Below are 23556 nucleotides of genomic sequence, written 5' to 3'. Positions count from 1 at the left end.
TACTCCTGCTCCTATTTCTTATGTTCTTATGTTCAACTTCCTCCTCCTTGGAAGCATTCTCATCAACCTTTTCTGTCCCCTTTCCAAATCTTTATTTCTTTCTATAGTGCTCCAATCTGGGCAAGGTCATTGTTTGTAAAGGTTCACAATAATTTCCTTGCTTTTATACTCTATTCCTGTATTTTTAAACCCCAGGAGCCTGTATGCTTATTAACCACTTTCCCGATCGATCCTGCCCCTTTAATGATTTGTGCACATATCATTACTCCCAAATGCCTCTGCTCCTGCAGCCCCTTTAGAGTAAGAGCCTTTGCCTCTCCTTTTCTTCCTATCAAAATGTATCACTTCACACTGCTTGGTGTTCATTTTAACCTGTTAACTGACCTCCCCTTCCACCGACCAATCTAGATCTTCTTGAAGTGTGTCACTATTCTCACAGTTCACAATATTTCCAAACTCTGACATTTGTGACCATTATCACAAAAAAAGCATATGCTGACACTGCCGTGCACCCTCAGTGGAGTGGGAGGAGCAATTCAGATTAGGAGCAAGTTTCCTGAGATAAGATCCCGCAGACCAAGATACAGTCTTTACAGGGATCCCTGGGAGTGTGTGCTGGGGTTGGCGGGGGGGGGGTGGGGGTGTTCTCTGGGAGTGTGTGTTATGTACTGGGGGCAGGGGTCTCTGGAATGTGTGCTGGGGGAGTCTCTGGGAGTGTGTGCTGTGTGTCGGGGGTCTCTAGGAATCTGTCCTGTGTGTTAGGGTCTCTGGGAGTCTCTGCTGTGAGCTGGGGGGGGTCTCTGGGAGTGTGTGCTGGGGATCTCTAAGAATCTGTGCTGTATGCTGGGGGTCTTTGGGAGTGCGTACCGTGTGCTGAGGGTCGCTGGGAATGTGTGCTGTGCGCCAGGAGGGTGTCTCTGAGAGTGTGTGCTGGAGGGGTCCCTGGGAGTGTGCACTGTGTGCTGGAGGTCTCTGGAAATGTGTGTTGGTGCTGGGGGTGGTCTCTGGGAATGTGTGCTGAGGCGTCTCTGGGAGTGTGTGCTGTGTGCTGGGGGTGTTTCTGGGAGTGTGTGTTGTGTGCTAGGGGTGTTTCTGGGAGTGTGTGCTGGGGGTGTCTCTGGGGGTGTGTGCTGGGTGTGTCATTGAGTCATAGAAGTTTGCAGCATGGAAACAGGCCCTTCGGCCCAGCTTGTCCATGCCGCTCTTTTTAAACCCCTAAGCTAATCCCAATTGTGCACATTTGGCCCATATCCCTCAATACCCATTTTATCCATATCTAAATGCTTTTTAAAAGACAAAATTGTACCCGCCTCTACTACTGCCTCTGGCAACTTGTTCCAGACACTCAACACCCTCTGTGTGAAAAAATTGCCCCTCTGGACACTTTTGTATCTCTCCCCTCACCTTCAACCTTTGCCCTCTAGTTTAAGACTCCCCTACCTTTGGGAAAAGATATTGGTTAGCTAATCTGTGCCCCTCATTATTTTATATTCCTCTATAAGATCACCTCTTAGCCTCCTGTGCTCCAGAGAAAGAAGTCCCAGTCTATCCAGCCTCTCCTTATAACTCAAACCATCAAGTCCCGGTAGCATCCTAGTAAATCTTTTCTGCACTCTTTCGAGTTTAATAATATCCTTTCTATAATAGGGTGACCAGAATTGTACACAGTATCCCAAGTGTGGCCTTACCAATGTCTTGTACAACTTCAACAAGATGTCCCAACTCCTGTATTCAATGTTCTGACAGATGAAACCAAGCGTGCCGAATGCCTTCTTCATCACTCTGTTCGCTTGTGACTCCATTTTCAAGGAGCTATGAACATGCATCCCTTGTTTTCTTTGTTGGTAACTCTCCCCAATGCCCTTCCATTGACTGAGTAAATCCTGCCCTGGTTCAATTTACCAAAATGCATCACCTCACATTTGTCTAAAATCTTTGAGTCTCTGGGATTGTGTGCTGTGTGCTGGAGGGGTGTCAGGGAGTGTGTACTGTGGGTGGGGGGGGGGGTGGAATCTCTCGGAGTGTGTGCTTTGTGCTAGGGGAGTCTCTAGGAGTGCATGCTGTGTATGTGGTGGGGGGGGTTCTCTCGCAGTGTGTGCTAGGGGAGTCTCTGGGAATGTGTTTTGTGTGTTTGAGGGGGGGTCTCTGGAAGTATGTGCTGGGGAGTGTGCTCTGGGTGTGTGTGCTTGGGGGGGGGGTCTCAGAGTGTGTGCTGTGTGCCACAGGTGTCTCTAGGAGTGTGTGCTATGTACTGGGGGTCTCTGGGAGTGTGTGCTGGGGGGCGTCTCTGGGAGTGTGTGCTTGGGAGTGGGGGGGGGTCTCTGGGAGTGTGTGCCAGGGGTATGGGGAGTGGGTGGCATGGGATGTCTCTGAGAGTGTGTGCTGGGGTCTTGCACACACCAACTCAAATGGAAATATTCAATTCCTTCACTATTGATGCGTGGTAGTGACAGTGTGTACCAGTTGCAGATGCACTGCAGGAACTCATCAAAGCTCCATCAACAACACTATCTAGACCTATGACCGTTACCATCTCTAATCTCAGCCCATTTAGCCCCGATCTCCCGTTTCCTTCCTCCCTCCCTCCATTCCCCCGTTTCCTTCCTCCCTCCCTCCCTCCATCCCGTTTCCTTCCTCCCTCCCTCCATCCCCCGTTTCCTTCCTCCTCCCTCCATCCCCCGTTTCCTTCCTCCCTCCCTCCATCCCCATTTCCTTCCCTCCTCCCTCCATCCCCCATTTCCTTCCTCCCTCCCTCCATCCCCCGTTTCCTTTCCTCCCTCCCTCCATCCCCCGTTTCCTTCCTCCCTCCCTCCCTCCATCCCCCGTTTCCTTCCTTCCTCCCCTCCCTCCCTCCATCCCCCATTTCCTTCCTCCTCCTCCATCCCCCGTTTCCTTCCTCCCTCCCTCCCTCCATCCCCCGTTTCCTTCCTCCCTCCCTCCATCCCCCGTTTCCTTCCTCCCTCTCCCTCCCTCCCTCCCTCCATCCCCCATTTCCTTCCTCCCTCCCTCCATCCCCCGTTTCCTTCCTCCTCCTCCCTCCATCCCCGTTTCTCCTTCCCTCCCTCCCTCCATCCCCCGTTTCCTTCCTCCCTCCCTCCCTCCATCCCCCGTTTCCTTCCTTCCCTCCCTCCATCCCCCGTTTCCTTCCTCCCTCCCTCCCTCCATCCCCCGTTTCCTTCCTCCCTCCCTCCATCCCCCGTTTCCTTCCTCCCTCCCTCCATCCCCCGTTTCCTTCCTCCCTCCCTCCATCCCCCGTTTCCTCCCTCCCTCCCTCCATCCCCCGTTTCCTTCCTCCCTCCCTCCCTCCATCCCCCGTTTCCTTCCTCCCTCCCTCCCTCCATCCCCCGTTTCCTTCCTCCCTCCCTCCCTCCATCCCCCGTTCCTTCCTCCCTCCATCCCCCCGTTTCCTCCCTCCCTCCCTCCATCCCCCGTTTCCTTCCTCCCTCCTCCCTCCATCCCCCGTTTCCTTCCTCCCTCCCTCCCTCCATCCCCCGTTTCCTTCCTCCCTCCCTCCCTCCATCCCCCGTTTCCTTCCTCCCTCCCTCCCTCCATCCCCCGTTTCCTTCCTCCCTCCCTCCCTCCATCCCCCGTTTCCTTCCTCCCTCCCTCCCTCCATCCCCCGTTCTTCCTCCCTCCCTCCCCCGTTTCCTCCCTCCTTCCACCCGTTTGTTTTCCTCCCTCCCACCCCCACTCCTGTTTTCTCCCTCCCTCCCTCCCCTCCCCTCCCCTCCCAGCCATCTTTCCTCTAGCCTCCAGCCATTGTCACCTGTCTCTTCCCTCTCTGCGGTGTCGATTGGGTAATGCATTGCCCACTGTAGGAATGAGATATTCAAAAAGTGTCAGTTCCATCCTTGACCTGCACTGTTATATAGTCTCAGTCACAATGCTAAGAAGAGAAATCTGTAATTGGCCTCAGCACCTTTTACACCCTCCACTGACTTTGCCATCACCTTTAGGATAGTAAACTGCGTCCAAACTGTACGACTCAGTGACATCTACCTAGCAGAAAGCAGCACAATGGAGCAAGAAAGATTTGTTAGCAACTTGTTCCCTGTTGAATGACCTTCCCTCATGAAAGCAGGATGTGAGAAATTTCACCATCAGCAGAGTAACAAGAGAGAGCTATTCGTGCAGGACTCTTGTTAACATACCTGCAGCGCCAGTGAAGAACAATTCCCTTCATCAGATAGTAAACTTGTGAAACTATCAAATAAGGAGCTGGTATATTGTGTCACAGTACAATACACGCTATTGGACAGTATATAGAGAAACTACTGATGGACAACGGACATTGCAGTATTATTAAATCAATATGGTACCTAGATGAATTGATTAGTTAATAAATAGAGTAATTAAAACAAACATAACTAAACATATAAAATAAGGTTAGATTGGTTTGGCAGGGCAGATTGTGTGTCTTCACTACTGCGTGTAGGATTTGGTGGGGGTCCAGTGAGATTCTGCACCCACAGTTAGCATTTATAACTCAAGGAACATCAGCCCAGAGTAGGTGAACTGGAGTGAGGGCAGACATTGTGGCGAATCCAGGGAGTGGCGAAGCTGCATGACTGCACAGCAACTGAAAACACCACTGTGCAATAGTTGGCCCTTTGGAATTTACCATGTGTGTGGAACCCATTGTCAATGAATCGTCCACACATGTCACAAGGAATTCGGCAGCACATTAATCACACCCCTTCTGCAGTTATATAGATGTAGGTGCGTGGTCAACCACAGGAGGATATGACTGAGAGTCAGACTGGTATGAGGACCCATGTGGCAGTGCTGGAGTTACTTGCTACCTATATGGGCAAGAATAAAAGCTCCAGGGAGTTTGGCCAGTTGACCACAGTATCATGGATAGGAGGTCATTCAAGACATGATTGGGGGTGGGGGGGAAACAGGTGGGGTGTGTGTGTCATGAAACGGAATGTGGCGGTTGTAGGGGAGTCAGGAGAACAGATACTGTTTTCTATAGCCATAACTGGGAGTTCTGGCAGCTGAGATATCTGCCCAAGGCCAGGGCTAAGGACACTTTCTCACTACTGGAAAAAGCAGCAAGCCAGTGTTTTATTGTCTAGATTATTTGAGGCGGAGGGTGGTTTGCTGCTGTACATTACGAGAGGTTGTCCACATTTGTAATATGCTGTGTCCTCCACAACTTCAACATTCTAAGGGCCATGCCACAACTTACATGGATCCATGAGGAAGAGATGGCGAAGGCAATAAGGGTGCTACAACCACCATACGTAAATGGATCAAATTGTGAGGCTTTGCTTCAGGGTAAAGAAACTTGCCTGCTCCCTGGAACCACCATTCCTCAACAGGACATCCATTTCAGACTTTCCATCACAAAGTCCTCTTGGCTAATATTGATCGATAAAGTCCAATGGAAAATCCCTTCACTCAACAACTTTATACAACAGCACATCAATAATACATTAAAAAACTTAACTATTCGTCCTTTGATAGTTTTGGCAGCACTGGGAGCCACAATCTCTGTAACGTTTGTCCTGATTGTTGGATTGTCTTCTCAAGGATGCTAAAGTGATGTAAGATGCTAATCCTCCATTGGTCTTCTGGCTCTCCTTCCTGTTGTGACCTCCTTCTGCAAGAGGGAGAGCAGAATGTCAGTCACTTTGCTCAGGTTTTGTGCCTGCTTGGTGCCTGTGCAGCTGGAAGGATTTGAAGATGCATGTGGGCGTGGTCAGGTTTAAGGATGTTAGGGCTGAGTCCTCAGTGTCTGCATGTAGTACAGGTTGCTGTGGGGGTGATCTGAACTCATGTCTCCAAAGCATTAGCTCATGCCTCTTGATTCCTACGCCAGTAACATTACCACTGCACTACTGTTCCTCATCTGCCAACTTCTTATCCATTTATTAACCTGTCTATATCCTATTACAGCTCTTTGTGTGCTGACAGTTGCTCACCCAGCTTTGTATATCATCAGCTCACTTCAGCCCCTCATCTAAATCACCATTATAAATTGTAAGTGGCTGGGGTCCACGCGCTCATCCTTGCAGCATTTCATTAGGAACAGGCTGACAGCCTGAAAATGACCTGTTCATCGCCGTTTTCTGTCCTTTTGCCAAGAAATTTAGAATTAAAAAGCTAGTTCAATAACAGTGATCGTGAAACTACCTGATTGTCTTAAAAGTCCATCTGGTTCACGAATGTCCTTCAAAGAAGAGAAACCTAATGCCCTTGGGATGTTCAACCCTGCCTAATGAATATAAATAATCTCTGGGACATGCGAGTATTTCAGATGTTTGTCCCCATGCCAATAAAAGTTCAGCAAGGAGACTTTCTCAGCCCCTGGGCAGTACCCAAAAGCTGGTTTCACAGGAAAGTAGGGAGTAGAAATATTGTTTTGAATAAAAATAGATAATGAGTTACTTCAAACTTAGGCAGCACTTGGAGTAAAGACGTTAACTTGGGGATGCAGCCCTGGGCTGCACAAATACTGGGAGAGGCCAGTCAGCCTAACATCAATAATAAGGAAATTTTTACTGACAATAAACCTGGGGCAAAATCAATTGGCATTTGGAAAATTATGGGTTCAGAAATGAATGCTTGTCTGGCTTTGTTAAAGTTAATTGTGATTAACTAACTTGATAGTATTCTTTAATGCAAAAGCATTTGATAAAGTTCCAATTCTAAACTTGTTAGAAAAACTGAAGTCCATGGGATTAAAGGGTGGTATGTCACATCTGGGCTGCAGAGGAACCTGGAGTGGGAGGGTGAGAATCCAGTCGTTGTGGTACATGTGGGTGCCGGCGACGTAAGCAAAATGCGGACTGAGGATCTGGGGAGGGAGTATGAAAAGCTGGGAATGGAATTAAAAAGTAGAACCGAAAAGGTGGTCATCTCTGGGCTACTGCCTGAACCGAGTGCAGACGGGCATAAGGTTGACAGGATTAAGGAAGTGAATGGGTGGCTCAGGGATTGGTGTGGGAGGAATGGGTTTGAACTTATGGGGCATTGGCACCAGTATTGGGGTAGGTGGGACCTGTTCGGGCGGGATGGGGTTGGTCTGAACCGTGCTGGGACCAGCGTGCTGGCGAATCGAGTAAAGAGGACTGTAGACAGGGCTTTAAACTAATTGGGGGCGGGGGGGAGGGTGCGAGGGTAGGTGACGTTACGAGGTCTAAAGTTAAGGATAGGGTACAGGTAAGGGAAGAGGCCGAGGATGTCCCAATAATAGAGGGAGTAGGGGGCGTGCGTATGGTTGGTGGCGTTACAGCAAATAGGGTCCAGGTGAAGGCTGGGATGAAAGCGCTTTATCTGAATGCACGAAGCATTCGGAATAAAGTGGATGAGCTGGTGGCGCAGATCGACATAAATGGATACGATCTGGTGGCCATTACAGAGACGTGGCTGCAAGGTGACAGGGACTGGGAGCTGAATGTACAGGGCTATCAAGTGTTTAGGAAGGATAGGCAGGAGGGAAAAGTGGGGGGGGGGCGTAGCTCTGCTGATTAAGGATAGCATCAGGGTGGTAGCAAGGGATGATATTGGAGCCAAGGAGCAGAAAGTGGAATCGTTGTGGGTGGAGATTAGGAACAGCAAAGGGAGGAAGACGCTGGTGGGTGTCGTCTATAGGCCCCCGAATAATGATCTGGAGGTGGGGCGGGCTGTTAACGTGCAAATAAGTGCGGCGTGCAGGAATGGGACGGCCGTAGTTATGGGGGATTTCAATCTGCATATTGATTGGTCGACCCATGTTGGACGCGGTGGGCTCGAGGAGGAGTTCTTGGAATGCTGCCGGGATTGTTTCCTGGAACAGTGCGTGTTGGAGCCGACGAGGGAGAGAGCTATCTTGGATCTGGTGCTATGTAATGAGGCGGGTAGAATTAGGGACCTTGTGGTGAAGGATTCTCTTGGGGAGAGTGATCATTGTATGGTGGAGTTTCTGGTGCAGATGGAGGAGGAGAAAGTGGGTTCCCGGACACGCGTACTTTGTTTGAATAGAGGGGAGTACGGTAGGATGAGAGAAGAATTGGCGAATGTTGACTGGGGGAGCGCGTTGGAGGGAGGGTCTGCTGAGGAACAGTGGAGGATCTTTAAGGAGATCTTTCTTGGTGCTCAGCGGAAATTTATTCCGATGGTCAAAAAGGACAGTAGGAGGAGAGGTAATAAGCCGTGGATAACGAAGGAGGTGAAGGAAAGTGTTAAATTAAAAGCGGAGGAATTTAGAGTAGCTAAGAGTAGTGGGCGAGAAGAGGATTGAGAGAGGTTTAAATGTCAACAAAGATTGACAAAGAAGTTGATAAAGAAGGGTAGGAGAAACTATGAAGCTGGGCTAGCGCTTAATATAAAAAAGGATAGCAAGAGTTTTTATAAATATATAAAAAGGAAGAGGCTGGCTAGGGTGAACGTTGGTTCTTTAGAGGATGAGAAAGGGGACCTAGTGGTAGGGGATGGGGATATGGCTAAGGTATTGAATAACTTTTTTGTTTCTGTCTTCACGGAGGAGGACGTGAATAATTTGCCGGGTGTTAGAGATGGAAAGGTGGTAGGACTGGAGGGTCTTAATGACATTACTGTTACTAGAGAGGCGGTGCTCGACAGACTGGAGGGGCTGATTGTGGACAAGTCCCCAGGACCGGATGGAATGCATCCGAGGGTTCTGAAAGAAATGGCGGAGGTGATAGTGGATGCCTTGGTGGTTATTTTCCAGACGTCGCTGGATTCCAGGGAAGTGCCGGAAGATTGGAAAACGGCTAATGTTACGCCGTTGTTTAAGAAGGGTGCCAGGCAAAAGGCGGGGAATTATAGGCCGGTTAGTTTAACGTCTGTGGTAGGTAAAATGTTAGAATCTGTCATTAAGGAGGAAATTGCGAGGCATCTTGAAGGCAATTGCTTGATAGAGCGGACGCAGCATGGTTTCATTAAAGGGAAGTTGTGTCTGACAAATTTACTGGAGTTCTATGAGGATGTGTCTAGGGCGGTGGATAGAGGAGAGCCGGTGGATGTGGTCTTTCTGGATTTTCAGAAGGCGTTTGACAAAGTACCTCACAAGAGGTTACTGCAGAAGGTTGAGGGACATGGAGTTGGGGGTAGGGTGTTAGCGTGGATAGAGGATTGGTTGTCAAATAGGAGGCAGAGAGTGGGGGTCAACGGGTGCTATTCGGATTGGCGGATGGTGACTAGTGGAGTGCCCCAGGGGTCGGTGCTGAGGCCTCAGCTTTTTACCATTTATATAGATGATCTGGAGGAGGGAACCGAGTGTAGGGTGTCGAAATTTGCTGATGACACCAAGATTGGGGGAACGGCAAATTGTGCGGAGGGTGTGGAGAGTCTGCAGAAGGATCTAGATAGGCTGGGCGAATGGGTCAGGAAATGGCAAATGGAATTTAATGTTGGCAAGTGTGAGGTGGTCCACTTTGGTAGGAATAATGGTAGGAAGGACTATTACTTACGTGGCGAAAAACTGCAGCAGGCGACGGTGCAGAGGGACCTCGGGGTCCTTGTGCATGAGTCGCAAAAACCCAGCTTGCAGGTGCAGCAGGTGGTCAGGAAGGCGAATGGGATGCTGGCCTTCATAGCGAGGGGGATTGAATATAAAAGTAGGGAGGTCTTGCTGCAGCTGTATAGGGCATTGGTGAGGCCGCAGCTGGAGTACTGTGTGCAGTTTTGGGCGCCGCACCTGCGCAAAGATATTTTGGCCTTGGAGGGAGTGCAGAGGAGGTTTACTAGGCTGATACCGGAGTTGAGGGGGTTGAGCTATGAGGAGAGGCTGAATAAACTAAGCTTGTACTCGTTGGAGTTTAGAAGAATGAGGGGAGATCTCATTGAGACGTATAAAATGATGAATGGGATGGATAGGATAGAGGTGGAGAGACTCTTCCCGCTCAAAAAAGACAGTAGGACTAGGGGGCACAGCCTCAAGATAAAGGGGGGGCGGTTTAGAACGGAGTTGAGGAGGAACTTCTTCACTCAAAGGGTGGTGAATCTCTGGAATTCTCTGCCCGTTGAAGTGGTGGAGGCTGCCTCGCTAAATATTTTTAAGACGCGGGTTGATGGGTTTTTGATAAGAGAGGGGATTAAGGGTTATGGGGAGAGGACGGGAAGGTGGAACTGAGTCACGACAGATCAGCCATGATCTTATTGAATGGCGGGGCAGGCTCGAAGGGCTAGATGGCCTACTCCTGCTCCTATTTCTTATGTTCTTATGTTCTAAGTAGAGAGTAGTGGTGAGGCACATATACAGTGGTGCTCTCCAGTGGTTGGTCAACAACACACTTTAATATATATTAGTGACCTGTACTGGGGTAGATGTCATGAAAGTTGGAAATGTAGTGATACATATCATGAAGGTATAAACAGGTTGGTGAAATGGGTAGACACATGGCAGTTGGAATTAAAAGCAGAGTAGAGTGAAGGGGTACATTTCAAAGAGGAATGAAAAAAGACAATATACAATAAATGGCTCCATTTTACAGACGTGCAGGAACAGAGAGAGACCTAGGGGTGAATGTATACAAATCTTTGAAGGTGGGAGGATATATTGAGAAGGCTGTTAAAAAGCCTAAAATTCTAATAGAAATAGAGAACGGGAGTATAAAAACAGAAAAAAACATGCAAAACTTTTGTACTCATTCATCAGGCCTCTTTGCAGTATTTCATCTAATCCTGAACACCATGCTTTAGAAATGACATTAGGGCCTTAGAAAGGGTATACAAGAGATTTATGAGAATAGTAAAGTTTAAAGTTTATTTATTATTGTCACAAGTAGGCTTACATTAACACTGCAATGAAGTTCCAGTGAAAATCCTCTAGTCACCACCTGGTGCCTGTTCGGTACACTGAGCGAGAACTGAGCATAGCCAGTGCACCTAACCAACGCTCCTTTCAGGCTGTAGGAGGAAACCAAAGCACCAGGAGGAAAGCCACACAGACATGGGAAGAGCATGCAGACTCCGCACAGACAGTGACCCAAGCCAGGAATTGAACCTGGGTCCCTTGTGTTGTGAGGCAACAGTGCTAACTCACTGTGCCACAAGTACCAGGGATGAGGGACTTCAATTGTGTCCGAAGACTGGAGAAGCTGTGATTGTTCCCATTAGACCAGAGAAGGTTAAGGGGAGATTTAATTGACAGCTGGATTTGCATTCTCAGGGCAGGTAGGAGTTGGGAATTCCCAGGTCAGGAGAAAGTGCTTGCCAGGGCAGGATCTTCATTGCTGGGGAGTAGTTGTAAACTGCAGACGGACCACCAGACCTGGGAAGAACTAGAGAGACAATTACCGGAACTGCTAGGTGCTGAGATGGGCTATTTAAAATGCATACGACATAATGGGTTTAGATAAGCCCCAAACATCTATTAGAATAACAGAACACCTGCTCCCCAGAGGAAACATTGTTTGATTGACATCTCAGGATCTCTAATTTCTGTGGTCAATTTCATAATGTTTGTTGACACAAATTAAGTGGTTTTAATTGTTTGTCATTTCTAAAAATTCAAAGGACCAGAGTGATTGACACTTCTATTAGTTTGCACCTCAGACTTCAAACTTAAGGGAAAATGATCAATGGAATACAATTTTTTAACATTTTTTAAAAACATATCCCACTTTATATTGTGGTATTTATTAGTTCTAGAAAACGCACAGTTGTCCAATGGGAATGGAAGAAACATGGAAGTGGTACGTAGGAACATAGAAGGTGGGTGGAATGGTAGAGCTTGGCATGGGGGTATAAGGGTATGTGGAATGGCAAAATTTATAAGTGGGGACTTGAAGGGATGGGAGAGTAGGCATAATTGGCATGGGGGCATGAGAGGAAGCTTTTGAGCTTGCCTTTTAAAAGAACCCAGCGTGCATACTAGAGTTCATGACTCCAAGGGGCGGTAAAATACAGTTCTTTGAAAACCTTATCTGACACCATGAACATTGCAGAGAAGGGCATGCTTATCTCAGGCCCGGTTGTTTGGTACTGAATGCGGGGTTCTGAAAGGAAGTGTCCCGCAAACTTGAAAATCTCAGTTCCTGGGAATGGGTTGGAAATCCAGGTATCAGGACACGCCCATCATTTTTAAAGAGCTCCTGAATCAATCTAACTCAGTGAATATCCAGGCTGAGGTTTTCACAACATGAAGTGTTTTGATAATAAGTGTTTTGTAAATATGGAGACACTGTTTCCGAAGGCAGGAAGGTTGGTAACCAGACAACATAGATTTAAGGAAATAGGAAAAAGAATGAAGGCAATGTGAGAAAAAAACCGTTTTATGCAGTGAGTTATTGTTATCTGTGCACTGAATGAAAGGGTAATAGAAAGATATTACACAACTTTCAAATGAGAATTGAAGAAAGAAATTGCAGATTATGAGAAAAGAGCTGGGCAATGGGACCAACTCAATAGCTCTTTCAAAGAACTGGCATGGAAACAATGGGTAAATGGCCTCCATTATTTGTATCATTTTGTAATTCTGTCATTCTGTTGTGTTAGTACTGGGTCACAGACCATACACAATGATTGGGCTTGACCATGTTACCCATGTGTTCACACATACCCCACCTTTCTTCTGACATCTAAGACCACCAAAATCTTGCACCTTCCGAATGGTCTGATCCTCTTACCCAAAGGCCCTGCCACCACAAAGACATACCCAAAAGGAAGATAATTGCTTTTTGCTTTGAAAAGTGTGACTTGTATGTGAGTTAATATGGTAATTGGGTCAGGGTGCGCTGGTGATGGTAGCCAGGGTTTTTGCCATGGTTACTACACCAGGCCTTGCACCAGTGGGGTTCTGACTCCATTATGTTTCCTTGTGAAGAGTGGTTATATTTTGGGCACTGATCTCTCACCTTTTGACCAAGAGGGAAGAAATATGGTCACATTTGTGATCACAGATTGAGTCTCATCTCTTTTCCCCCCAGTGCTACTAGAAAATCACTACCAAGTTGTAAACTGTCAGCTGTTGGATTTTAACATGGGCAATGTTGAGACAGTGATTACAGAATCAGCAGGTGATATCAAAACTGACAATGTTTGTTTTCTACTGGGCTGTGGGCCCAGAATGATCACCTGGAAGGGGTGTGCTTCTTGGCCTTTTGGCTAAGATCAAGCATCAGATCAAGTCCAAGATCAGCCATAATGCCTTTTCTTGTCAGCTTAGATCTTGTATATCCTTATTGTGGGGACCATGAGTTGGATTCAGTGTGAATTTGAATTGATTTTCAAACAAGCAAGGATTTGGATTAAGGGTTTGCCTGTCCGCTCCACACATTGGCTTGGTAACTTAAAGAATGGTGTAAAAATGAAAAAAAGGAATCTTGCTTTCGTCCCTTGGCCCTGTCGGAGTAGGGTGGAGATCTGGAGTATCCTACAGGGGTGGAAAGAAAAGGAATAAACTTGAATTTCAGCTTGCATCTGCGTTCCATAGCCTCGGGACATTTAAAATCTTATGCTATAAAATAGGACAGTAAGAAGTCTCACAACACCGAGTTAAAGTCTGACAGGTTTATTTGGCACCACTAGCTTTCGGACTCTCACTCCTTTTTCAGATGAGTGAGGAGTTGTGTTCACAAACGGGGCATATACAGATACAAACTCAATTTACAAGATAATGGTTGGAATGCAAGTTTTTACAGGTAATTAAGACTTGGAGGTACAGACAATGTGAGTGGAGAAGAGGCCAAGCACAGGTTAAAGAGATGTGTATTGTCTCCAGCTGGGACAGTTAGTGAGATTTTGCAAGCCCAGACAAGTTGTGAGAATTACAGATAGTGTGACATGAACCCAAGTTCCCAGTTGAGGCCGTCCCCATGTGTGCAGAACTTGGCTATCAGTCTCTGCTCAGCGACTCTGTGCTGCTGTGTGTCGTGAAGACCACCTTGGAGAATGCTTACCCGAAGATCAGAAGCTGAGTGCCCGTGACCACTGAAGTTTTCCCTGACAAGAAGAGAACACTCCTGCCTGATGTTTGTTCAGCAGTGTTCATTCATCCATTGTCGTAGTGTCTGCATGGTCCCCCCGGTGTACCATGCCTCAGGACATCCTTTCCTGCAGCGTATCAGGTAGACAATGTTGGCTGAGTCGCAAGAGTATGTACTATGTACCTGGTGGATGGTGTTCTCATGAGAGATGATGGCATCCATGTCGATGATCCGGCACATCTTACAGAAGTGTACCGACAACTGAATAATGAGGAAAACTACAAACAGTTACCTGCAGATCCGACCGAAGAACATACCCGTCAACTCAACAGACCGATCAAGACCTTTGATCCGGATCTTCAGAGGGCCCTCTGGGTTCTCATCCCACATACTCTCCACGTTGGAGATGTCTACTGCCTCCCGAAGATACACAAGGCCAACACACCTGGCCATCCTGTCGTATCAGGCAATGGGACCCTGTGTGAGAACCTCTCTGGCTACGTGGAAGGCATCCTGAAATCCAGTGTACAAAGAACCTCCAGCTTCTGTCGCGACACTACAGACCTCCTACAGAAACTCAGCACACATGGAGCAGTTGAACCCCAGAAGCACTCCTCATCACAATGGATGTCTCAGCACTCTACACCAGCATCCCACACGACGACGGCATTATTACAAGTGCCTCAGTATGCAACGCCGACAACGGCCAATCTTCAGATACAATTCTACAACTCTTCCGCTTCATCCTGGACCACAATGTTTTTACCTTCAACAACCAGTTCTTCATCCAGACACACGGAACAGCCATGGGGACCAAATTCGCACCTCAATGTGCCAACGTCTTTAGGCACAGATTTGAACAAGACCTTTTCACTGCATAGAACTTTCAACTGATGCTATAAAGTAGATACATCAATGGCATTTTCTTTCTTTGGACTCGGGGTGAACAATTATTGAAACAACTATATGATGACATCAACAAGTTCCATCCCACCATCAGACTCACCATGGACTACTCTACGGAATTGGTTGCATTCTTAGACACGTGCATCTCCAACAAGGATGATCATCTCAGCACTTCACTGTACCGCAAGCCCACGGATAACCTCACGATGCTCCACTTCTCCAGCTTTCACCCTAAATATGTAAAAGAAGCCATCCCCCATGGACAAGCCCTCCATGTACTCAGGTTCTGCTCAGATGAAGAGGATCGTAATAGACACCAACAGATGCTGAAAAATGCCCTCATAAGAACAGGATATGGCGCTTGACTCATCGTTCCGACATGCCACAGTGAAAAACTGCACCGACCTCCTCAGAAAAAAAACACAGGACATGGCAGACCCTTTGCCATCCAGTACTTCCCTGGAACGTTCAACATGTTATCGATACAGATGAACATCTCGCCAAGGCTATCCCCACGCCCCTACTTTTGCCTTCAAACAACCACACAACTTCAAACAGACCACTGTCCACAGCAAACTACCCAGTCTTCAGGAGAACAGTGACCACAACACCACACAATCCTGCCACAGCAACCTCTGTAAGTCGTGCCGGATCATCGACACGGATGCTATCATCTCACGTGAGAACACCATCCAGCAGGTACACAGTACATACTCTTGCAACTTGGCTAACGTTGGCTACCTGATACGCTGCAGGAAAGGCATGGTATATTGGGGAGACCATGCAGACACTATGACAATGGATGAATGAATACTGCTCAACAATCACCAGGCAGGAGTGTTCTCTTCTTGTTGGGGAACACTTCAGCGGTCATGGGCATTCAGCCTCTGATCTTCAGGTAAGCGTTCTCCAAGGCGGCCTTCACGACACACAACGCAGAATCGTTGCGCATAAACTGAGGACGGCCTCAACCGGGCTCTTGGGTTCATGATACACTTTCTGTAACCCCCATGACTTGCCTGGGCTTGCAAAATCTCACTAATTGTCCTGGCTGGAGACAGTTCACATCTCTTTAACAAGTGCTTAACCCGCTCTCCACTCACATTGTTCGTACCTTTAAGACTTGATTACCTGTAAAGACTCGCATTCCAACCATTATCTTGTAAATTGAGTTTGTGTCTGTATATGCCCTATTTGTAAATAGAACTCTCGTTCACCTGAAGAAGGAGCAAGACTCCAAAAGCTTGTGCTACCAAATAAATCTGTTGGACTTTAACCTGATGTTGTGAGACTTCTTACTGTGCTTATCCCAGTCCAATGCCGGTATCTCCACATCGTAATATAGGAAACATGGTTGTATGGTGTGCACGTGTTAATCACACTTGGATACCAATGTGTTACTGGGAATGGGTGCCAGTGAGATGATTAATTGACAGAATATTATGTTGTACCGTGGAATTTTGTGCCTTCTGTTGTAGTAAGGTTTGATGGCTGGGGGGGGGGCGTGGCTGCAGGCAGCAGGAGAGATCAGTGGTGGGGGAGCATTTAATTAGGTGAGATGGCAGCAAGGCTTATGGATGACCTTCTCACCCCATCACCAATTAATGCCCACTTAAGAATCTCATTCCACTGCCACTATGGATTGCTTGCGGGCTCTTGGTGAGGGGGTCCCTCATTCAAAGACATTCAGTGGCTGATAAAGTGAGTAAATATTGGGAAACGGACGCCCGTTGAGAGCACCCCTCTGACCTTTCTTCTAAACCCATTCCCCCATGACCCCGTCTCTCCATCACAAACCTCTAGTCTGGCATCTGTGACACTTCCATGCGTCTGGTGGGTGTCATATCACAGTAAAAAGTCTGACAACACCATATCAGCAGCAACCCTGTCTTCTGGTGATTCTGCCATTCTACAGAGCTGTAGCTTCTGATTGGCTGACCATGCTCCATGAGTAAGACCCTTCCTCCTGGAGTCCTTGATCCCAGAAGAATGGCCCGTCACTGGCTTGTCAACTGCCTGAATGGCACATGATGCAGCTGGATTTCCCTAAAAGAGGGAAAACGTGAGACACTCAGAGACTCTACAGCCGGCAGCCAAGACCCCTTTCGCCTCTACAAGATTCTGCTGGTTGGGTGAGATTTCATGAACTGCTACGCACATTGATATGTCTCACAAGCTAGTCCAGGCCGGTCTGGTGCAGTGAGGCCTGTTTGGAACTGATATCTCACACTTTTCTTTGTCTTTGACAGGCTGAGGCCAGATTGGCTGCAAAACGGGCTGCACGAGCGGAGGCAAGAGAAATCCGAATGAAGGAGTTGGAGAGACAGCAGAAGGAGGTAAGTTGTGGAATTGTGCAGATGTTGGCAGTGTTCAACTGCAGGATTGATTTTATTGTGTTTCCTCCATTGCAGGCAGATGGTTGTCTTGGTTGTGCTCTGTCATGGGTTTTTTTTATTTCTGGTTGAGGCAGAATGTAGTCTTACAGCTAAGAACATTTATATTGGCAGCATGGTGACACAGTGGTTAGCACTGCTGCCTCACAGCGCCAGGCACAGTGTTCAATTCCTGGCTTGTCTATGCAGAGTCTGCACATTCTCTCTGTTTCTGTGTGGGTTTCCTCCAGGTGCTCCGGTTTCTTCCCACAGTCCGAAAGACATGCTGGTTAGGTGGATTGGCTATGCTAAATGCCCTGTAGTGCCCAAAGATGTGTTGGCCATGGTAAATGTGCAGAGCTATGGGGATAGGGCAGTGGATAGGACTAGGCAATATGCTCTTTTGCAAAGTCAATGCAGACTCTATGGGCCACATGGCCTCCTCTGCATTGTAAAGATTTTAAGGATTTATTCTGTTTATTAAAATGAAGAGACTGTCATATCTTCAACCTACAAGTTCCTTCAAATCATCAGCTAGCCTGACATGGACGTACCTTCATCATCACTGGGCCAAAGTCTTAGAACTCTATACCGAGGATCATGTGAACTCAGCTATCCGTTCAGTTGCTCAGATTACTTCATTTTTCTGCCCTTGTTCTTTATCTTTTGATTTCCTCATCGAACACAAATCTAACATTCTCAGCCTAGAAAGCAGTAGTTTCCTCAGCATCCAAGGCCTCTTGAAGATGAAAGTTCTAGATTCCAAATATGCTTTGTGTGGAAGACCCTCTCCCTGGTTTCATACCACTGTGGCCTAACTCTAATTTGAAGATTATGCCCTTTGTTTTGGATTTCCACATCAGAGAAAAGAGTTGCTTTGCATCAACCCGATCAAATCTTTTTGATCAGATCAAATTTCAATCACCTATTCTTCAGAAATGCAAATCAAGCGCAGGCAACGTTCATAAATAACCATTTTAGCCCAAGTTCCTAACAGCGCTGTCGAAGGAACTTCACTAATTAGATTATAGCAATTTAAGAAGGCTAACCATTGCCTTCATTCAGGCAACTAAGATTGGATAATAAATGCTACTCTTTCCAGTGATGCTCAATCCAAGAATAAATTTTTAAAAGACCAGTAATAATCAAGTAACACACCGTAAATGCCCACCATAATTCCCGTAGATGCCTGGTGTAATTCTTTGTAGACGCATGGACCATGACCCTCGCAGACGCCCGGACCGTGACCTCCCCACAGGCCCCCTGCCGTGACCCCCCCCCCAACAGACACCCCGCCATGACCCTCACAGACACCCCGCCATGACCCCCCCCACAGACACCCGACCATAACCCCTGCATTCTGTTATGCAATCATTCCCCACATTCTCATCACTGTCATTCTATTCTGCTTTGTCATTCCTGTTTATTGCAATGACTTTCCTCAAACTTTTGGTTGCTCAGCGTTTCAGTTACAATGGCTGCTGTCTGACTACTTCCCCTTGTGTGATTTCTGGACTATTCAGTGTGATTGAAGGAGGTTTGAACCGTGACTCAGCAAAGGGTCATTTATCAAATTTCTTGAACTAACTATGCGGACGCTATGGTTAATTGTGGTTAGATTATTTTGTTGGCTTCTAATCTCAATTGTACAGGATTCCTATCTTCAAACTACTAAGCTGTCCACTCATGCCTTTGGCATGATGCCATGGTGACCTCAGTTGAATTCCTTTTATTTTGGTTGACAGCTGGTTGGATACTGAGCGTGAGTGAAAGAGATGCGGGTCTGAACTCTACTGTCCTGATTTGACCGAGAGAAGGCCAAAGTGCAGGTTCTGGCACTTTGCACTGAGGTTAGGGCATTAGGCTTTGAGTTGGAGCTATCTGAGCCTTGAGTTGACCCTGTAGGCACCAGGCCAAAGGTATACAATTACCTTGGGTATAAACTGGGTCCAAATTAATCCTCAAGCTTCATATGTGTGACCAGTCACTCCTTCTGAACTGAAACTCTTCAACTCCTCATCTCTTTTCATTCTGTTTAACTTCTGCCATTTCCTATTTTCTTTCCTGCTTCCTCCTTTCGGTAGATTTATCAGGTGCAAAAGGTGAGATGATTGCATGCAATTACTTCACTTCCATCGTCCCTTTTGTTGGTATTCCTCTGGAGGCAAGGCCAGTCAGCAGGGATTTTAGAAAACAGTATTTGCCCGATTCTCTGCTCTCCTCCTGATTCTCACTGGTCTATGGTCCCCAGCACAGAGCACTGTGTGCCAGTGGACTGTTGGGCTGTTTATTCATTACCTATCCATTGCACTCTGCAGCAGGAATTCTGACTGTGTGGTGTTTTCTCTCCCCCAAGCTACCTTGTTGACACTGCAGCAAACGTGGCACAGGGTATAATCATTACAGCTAAGCCTGCGTGCTGACATGGGAACAAAAGAAGGCCATTTAGCCCATCCATTGCATCTCAACTTTGTTTACCACCTCTGGTCTGTAATTTGTCAATACTCTGACCAAACAAAGGATATTGAAATCAGTCCTCAAAGTTTCAGCTGACTGCCAGCTTCTACAGCCTTTTGGGAAAGGAAGTTTCAACTTTTTGTGTGAAAATGTGTTTCCTGATGACAATCCTGACTGGCCTGGCTCTAGTGTTACTGATGAGTCCCACTTAGAGCTTTCACTGGAATATAAACGTGTCTGTGTTTGTGTGTGGGTCTGTATCACTGAGAATCCATATGCACGTGTGTTGCATGCGTGCCTGTGTCCCTGTGGGTGCTCCCTGCATCTCTGTGAGTGCGTCTCTACATGGGTGTGTCTGTATGTGGATGTGTGTCTCTCTCTCTGGGTGGGATTTTGTGGCAATTGTGTTGGAGATGAGGATGGGGGAAGAGCAGAAAATTAGAGGGGGGGTTTTAACAGTATAGATCCCAGACACATTCCTGCTTCTGGGGACATTCTCAGGGAAATTGTGTGGCCACCCAGTCCATGGTGACCACAACTCCGTAAGTGAATAAACCTGTAAAAGTGTTTCCCCTTTGTCCCAACATTCCTACCAGCTCTGGGAATCTTCAACATTGTCCTCCAGTTGGCTGATGAGGGCACCTCCAGGTTGAGGCCTCATCAGGTTCCCTGACCTCCCTCAGCAGCATCCACCTCATTTGGGGGACTGCAAAGACCCCAGAGCTGCTGTTTCTCTGATTGGGCCTAAAAGATCGGGAGTCTGCCGCCAATTCTGCAGTCCACCTCCTGGTGGATTGTGCCACTGGTCTCACTGCCTGAAGGTAAGCTTGGAATTCCTATTTGGATCTTACATAGAGGTCACAAAGCCTGACGGAAAATCCAGCCCCCTTACCTCGAGAGAGTCTGTTTCTATGTTAGTGTGTTTATCATGTAGCTCACTCATGTATGTTGTGGTTATTCAGCTCCATTACAGAGCTGGGATTAGTGCTGCATGTGGTTCTGAAAGACTGCACGCTCTTTAATACAATCTGTCCTACTCCATGTTTACATTTCCCTGCATTCCCCCCTTTCTCCTAAACTCTTCCTTTTCTGTTCTTAGAAATATTATGGGCTGGATACAAAGTTTGGCGATATCGAGCAGTGGATGGTAATGTCTGAGCTGTCAGAATATTTATAGAATCTTTTCTTTTCCCACCTTCCTGTTTGAAAGTAATCTTTGATATTAGCAGTGAGGCTGGCCGGGTTTCCATGTGTTATACTTTAAGCCCATGGGGTGGTGCCTGTGTTGTCAAGGGTTCCTTTATATCCAGAAGGCCAATGTCATTCTCCATTTCCTGACTGGATAAACTCTTTCCCCTCTTTGCTCCCAGAGTATTTTTGAGGGGAAAGGAGAGTCTGGGAAGAGTGACAGGGGACGGCTTACTCAAAGAAAGTCTTTTCCTTCTGAGGAAGGACGTCTGATTGCTGGCCAGAAGGAGTTGATGGGAAATGGGTTTGGGCAGTCATTGAAATACAAATCAACACATCTTGTGAAGGGAGATCAACTGCATTTCCTGGAATGTTTAATGAAAGAGCCTGGAGTGAGCACTGCTCTTTACTTAATCCATGCAGTACCTGTCCGGGGAGTGTTTCATGCAGGTGATTGTCGACATCACTATAAAATGTTTAATTTCCAGCACTGAAACCCTTCACATTGATGATGATGATTCCTGAAAGATTCATTTGAACAGAAGTAAAAGGAAGGTTCAATTGCTTGCTGTTAATAGCTTGTGTTATCATTCGGTGTCACTCTGTGTGAATATTATTGGCTGGACCTTGTGCTATTTCAGAGCTAGATCACTGTACACACAGTACCTTCAGATACCTTTATGGACACACTGTACTTCCATGTACCTCTATGTACACACTGTACCTTCACATATATCTGCATACACATTGAATCTGCAGTTTCTTGGTGTTCACTCCATTTGGTGCTCTGGCTCCAGGCAGAAGACATCATTGTATTTACATAACAATGGTGGGCTGCTTTCTGGCACCTCCAGAGAGTATCACTAACAAAAGGAAATGAGTGGCATGGTGATGCAGTAGTTAGCTCTGCTGCCTCACAGCGCCAGGGACCCGGGTTTGATTCCTGGCTCAGGTCATTGTCTGTGTGGAATCTGCATGTTCTCCCCATGTCTGCGTGGATTTCCTCCAGGTGCTCCGGTTTCCTCCCACAGTCTGAAAGACGAGCTGGTTAGGTGCACTGCCTATGCTAAATTCTCCCTCAGTGTATCCAAACAGGTGCTAGTCTGTGGCAACTAGGGGATTTTCACTTGTGACGATAATAAATAAACTTTAAAATGTCCTCTCCTGGGAGTAGCTTCCATTACACATTCCTGCAAAGGCTGGAGGGCTACTGACATTTGGCCCCAGGTCCACTGGGTGTTAAGAGTGGAGGAGCAAACCCCCACCATCTCCAGAATCCATGGCCTGTCCCTTGATGTCAGGTATGGGGCAAGGATCTGCTTCTCTTCCTGATCCAATTGGTCATAGAAAGACTACAAATTGTGCGGATTCCGGGTTCTGCTCCATATTTTCTGTCGCAGCTGACAGATAAATCCCCCCACTCACCACCCCCTCCTCTTACCCTTGATCTGGCCCAGAATTTGGAGACCACATTGTTTTCATATTTTGGGTTGTATGTGCAATTTGTGAACCAAGATCCTTCTGCTCCCTTCAGTTTGTGAAATCTTTCTGACTATATGTCTGTATCTCTCTTTGAAATGTTCAAAAACTCCTGCCTCTTTCGTTCTCCTCCTGGCTCTGCAGGAAGACAGTGAGAAATACTCTCGCAGATTCAGAAGACACACTTCGGTTTGTATTATCTCTCTCTCTCTCTCTGTCTGCTTGTGCAACTTTCAGTCCTATTGTTCTTCCAATGCCTATCTTCCACACCTTTCCTAGAGTCAGAGAGGAAACACATCCTTTGGCCCAACTTGTCCATGCCGCCCGGTTTTTACCACTAAGCTAGTCCTAATTGCTCGTGTTTGACCCATATCCCTCTATACCCATTTTACACATGTAACTGTCCTCTCTCTGTCACACTCAACTTCCTGTCTATCTTCCTGCGACATCCTAAGTGACTGCGACAAAGTCTCTGCTCTGATGTCCAGCTGGCTGGGAGTGGTCTCACCAGGTTCCATTCTAATCTATCAGACCGTAGCCAGATTATTATCTTCAATGGCTTCTCTTCCCACTCCCACACTGTTACTTCTGGTGTCCATAAGGATTGATCCTTGACTTCCTCCTATTTCTCATCTCCATGTTGACCCTCAGCAACATCACCTGAAAGTACGATCTTAGTTTTTATATGTACATTGGCAACACTCCACCTGTCCCTGCTCCTCCCCTGTTAAATTATCACATTGCTTATTTGATATCCAGAGCTGAATAAGCAGGTATTTCCTCCAATTCAGTATTGGGAAGAATGAGGTCATTGTTTTGAGACCCCACTCCAGACTTGCTACTGATTCCATCCCTCTCCCTGGCAAATGCATGTGACAATCACACACTGTTTGCAACCTCTGAGTTACACATAATCAGATCATGTATCTCCACCAGGGATTTCCTCTCTCTCGTGTGGCCAACCTCTCACGGTACATGCCCACGTGCATGCCCTCTCTCTCTCTTATGCGCCCTCTCCCGCTGCCAAGTGCATGTTTCCCCCCACCCACCTCGTGCGCCCTCTCGCGTGCCATCCCCCCGTCAAGCGCCCTCTCCCGGTGGGGGGTCGCACGCTCTCTCTCCCCACCTCATGCGCCCTTTCCTCCACTCTTGCGCGCCTTCTCCCCAGTGCACACGCGCACCCCCTCCCCGGCTTGCACGCCTCCTAGTCGCATACCCTTTCCCACTCTCTCGTGCGCCTTCTCCCCTTTCCTGCATGCGCTCTCTCATGGGCC

The 23556-nt window shown here is 47.3% G+C and overlaps 1 protein-coding gene across 18 annotated transcripts in view; it reads left to right on the top strand.

Annotated features, from left to right (window-relative positions):
- The window catches only part of LOC145349906 (uncharacterized), a 119018-nt gene that overhangs the window by 50823 nt on the left and 44639 nt on the right, over positions 1 to 23556 (top strand). For 14 of the 18 annotated variants that reach the window (XM_080198544.1, XM_080198560.1, XM_080198558.1 and 11 more), the window contains exons 3-6: positions 17036 to 17122; positions 19243 to 19260; positions 20715 to 20762; positions 22427 to 22471. In XM_080198544.1, coding sequence (XP_080054670.1) covers positions 17036 to 17122; positions 19243 to 19260; positions 20715 to 20762; positions 22427 to 22471 — 198 coding nt within the window. The remainder of the gene's footprint in view (positions 1 to 17035; positions 17123 to 19242; positions 19261 to 20714; positions 20763 to 22426; positions 22472 to 23556) is intronic. The other 4 variants (XM_080198561.1, XM_080198559.1, XM_080198554.1 and 1 more) reach the window with 2 other exon arrangements.

The sequence above is a fragment of the Carcharhinus amblyrhynchos genome, chromosome 11 (assembly GCF_965287045.1).
Source record: "Carcharhinus amblyrhynchos chromosome 11, sCarAmb.v2.hapA, whole genome shotgun sequence".
NCBI classification, from domain to species: domain Eukaryota; kingdom Metazoa; phylum Chordata; class Chondrichthyes; order Carcharhiniformes; family Carcharhinidae; genus Carcharhinus; species Carcharhinus amblyrhynchos.
This window is presented reverse-complemented; position numbering and strand designations above follow the sequence as displayed.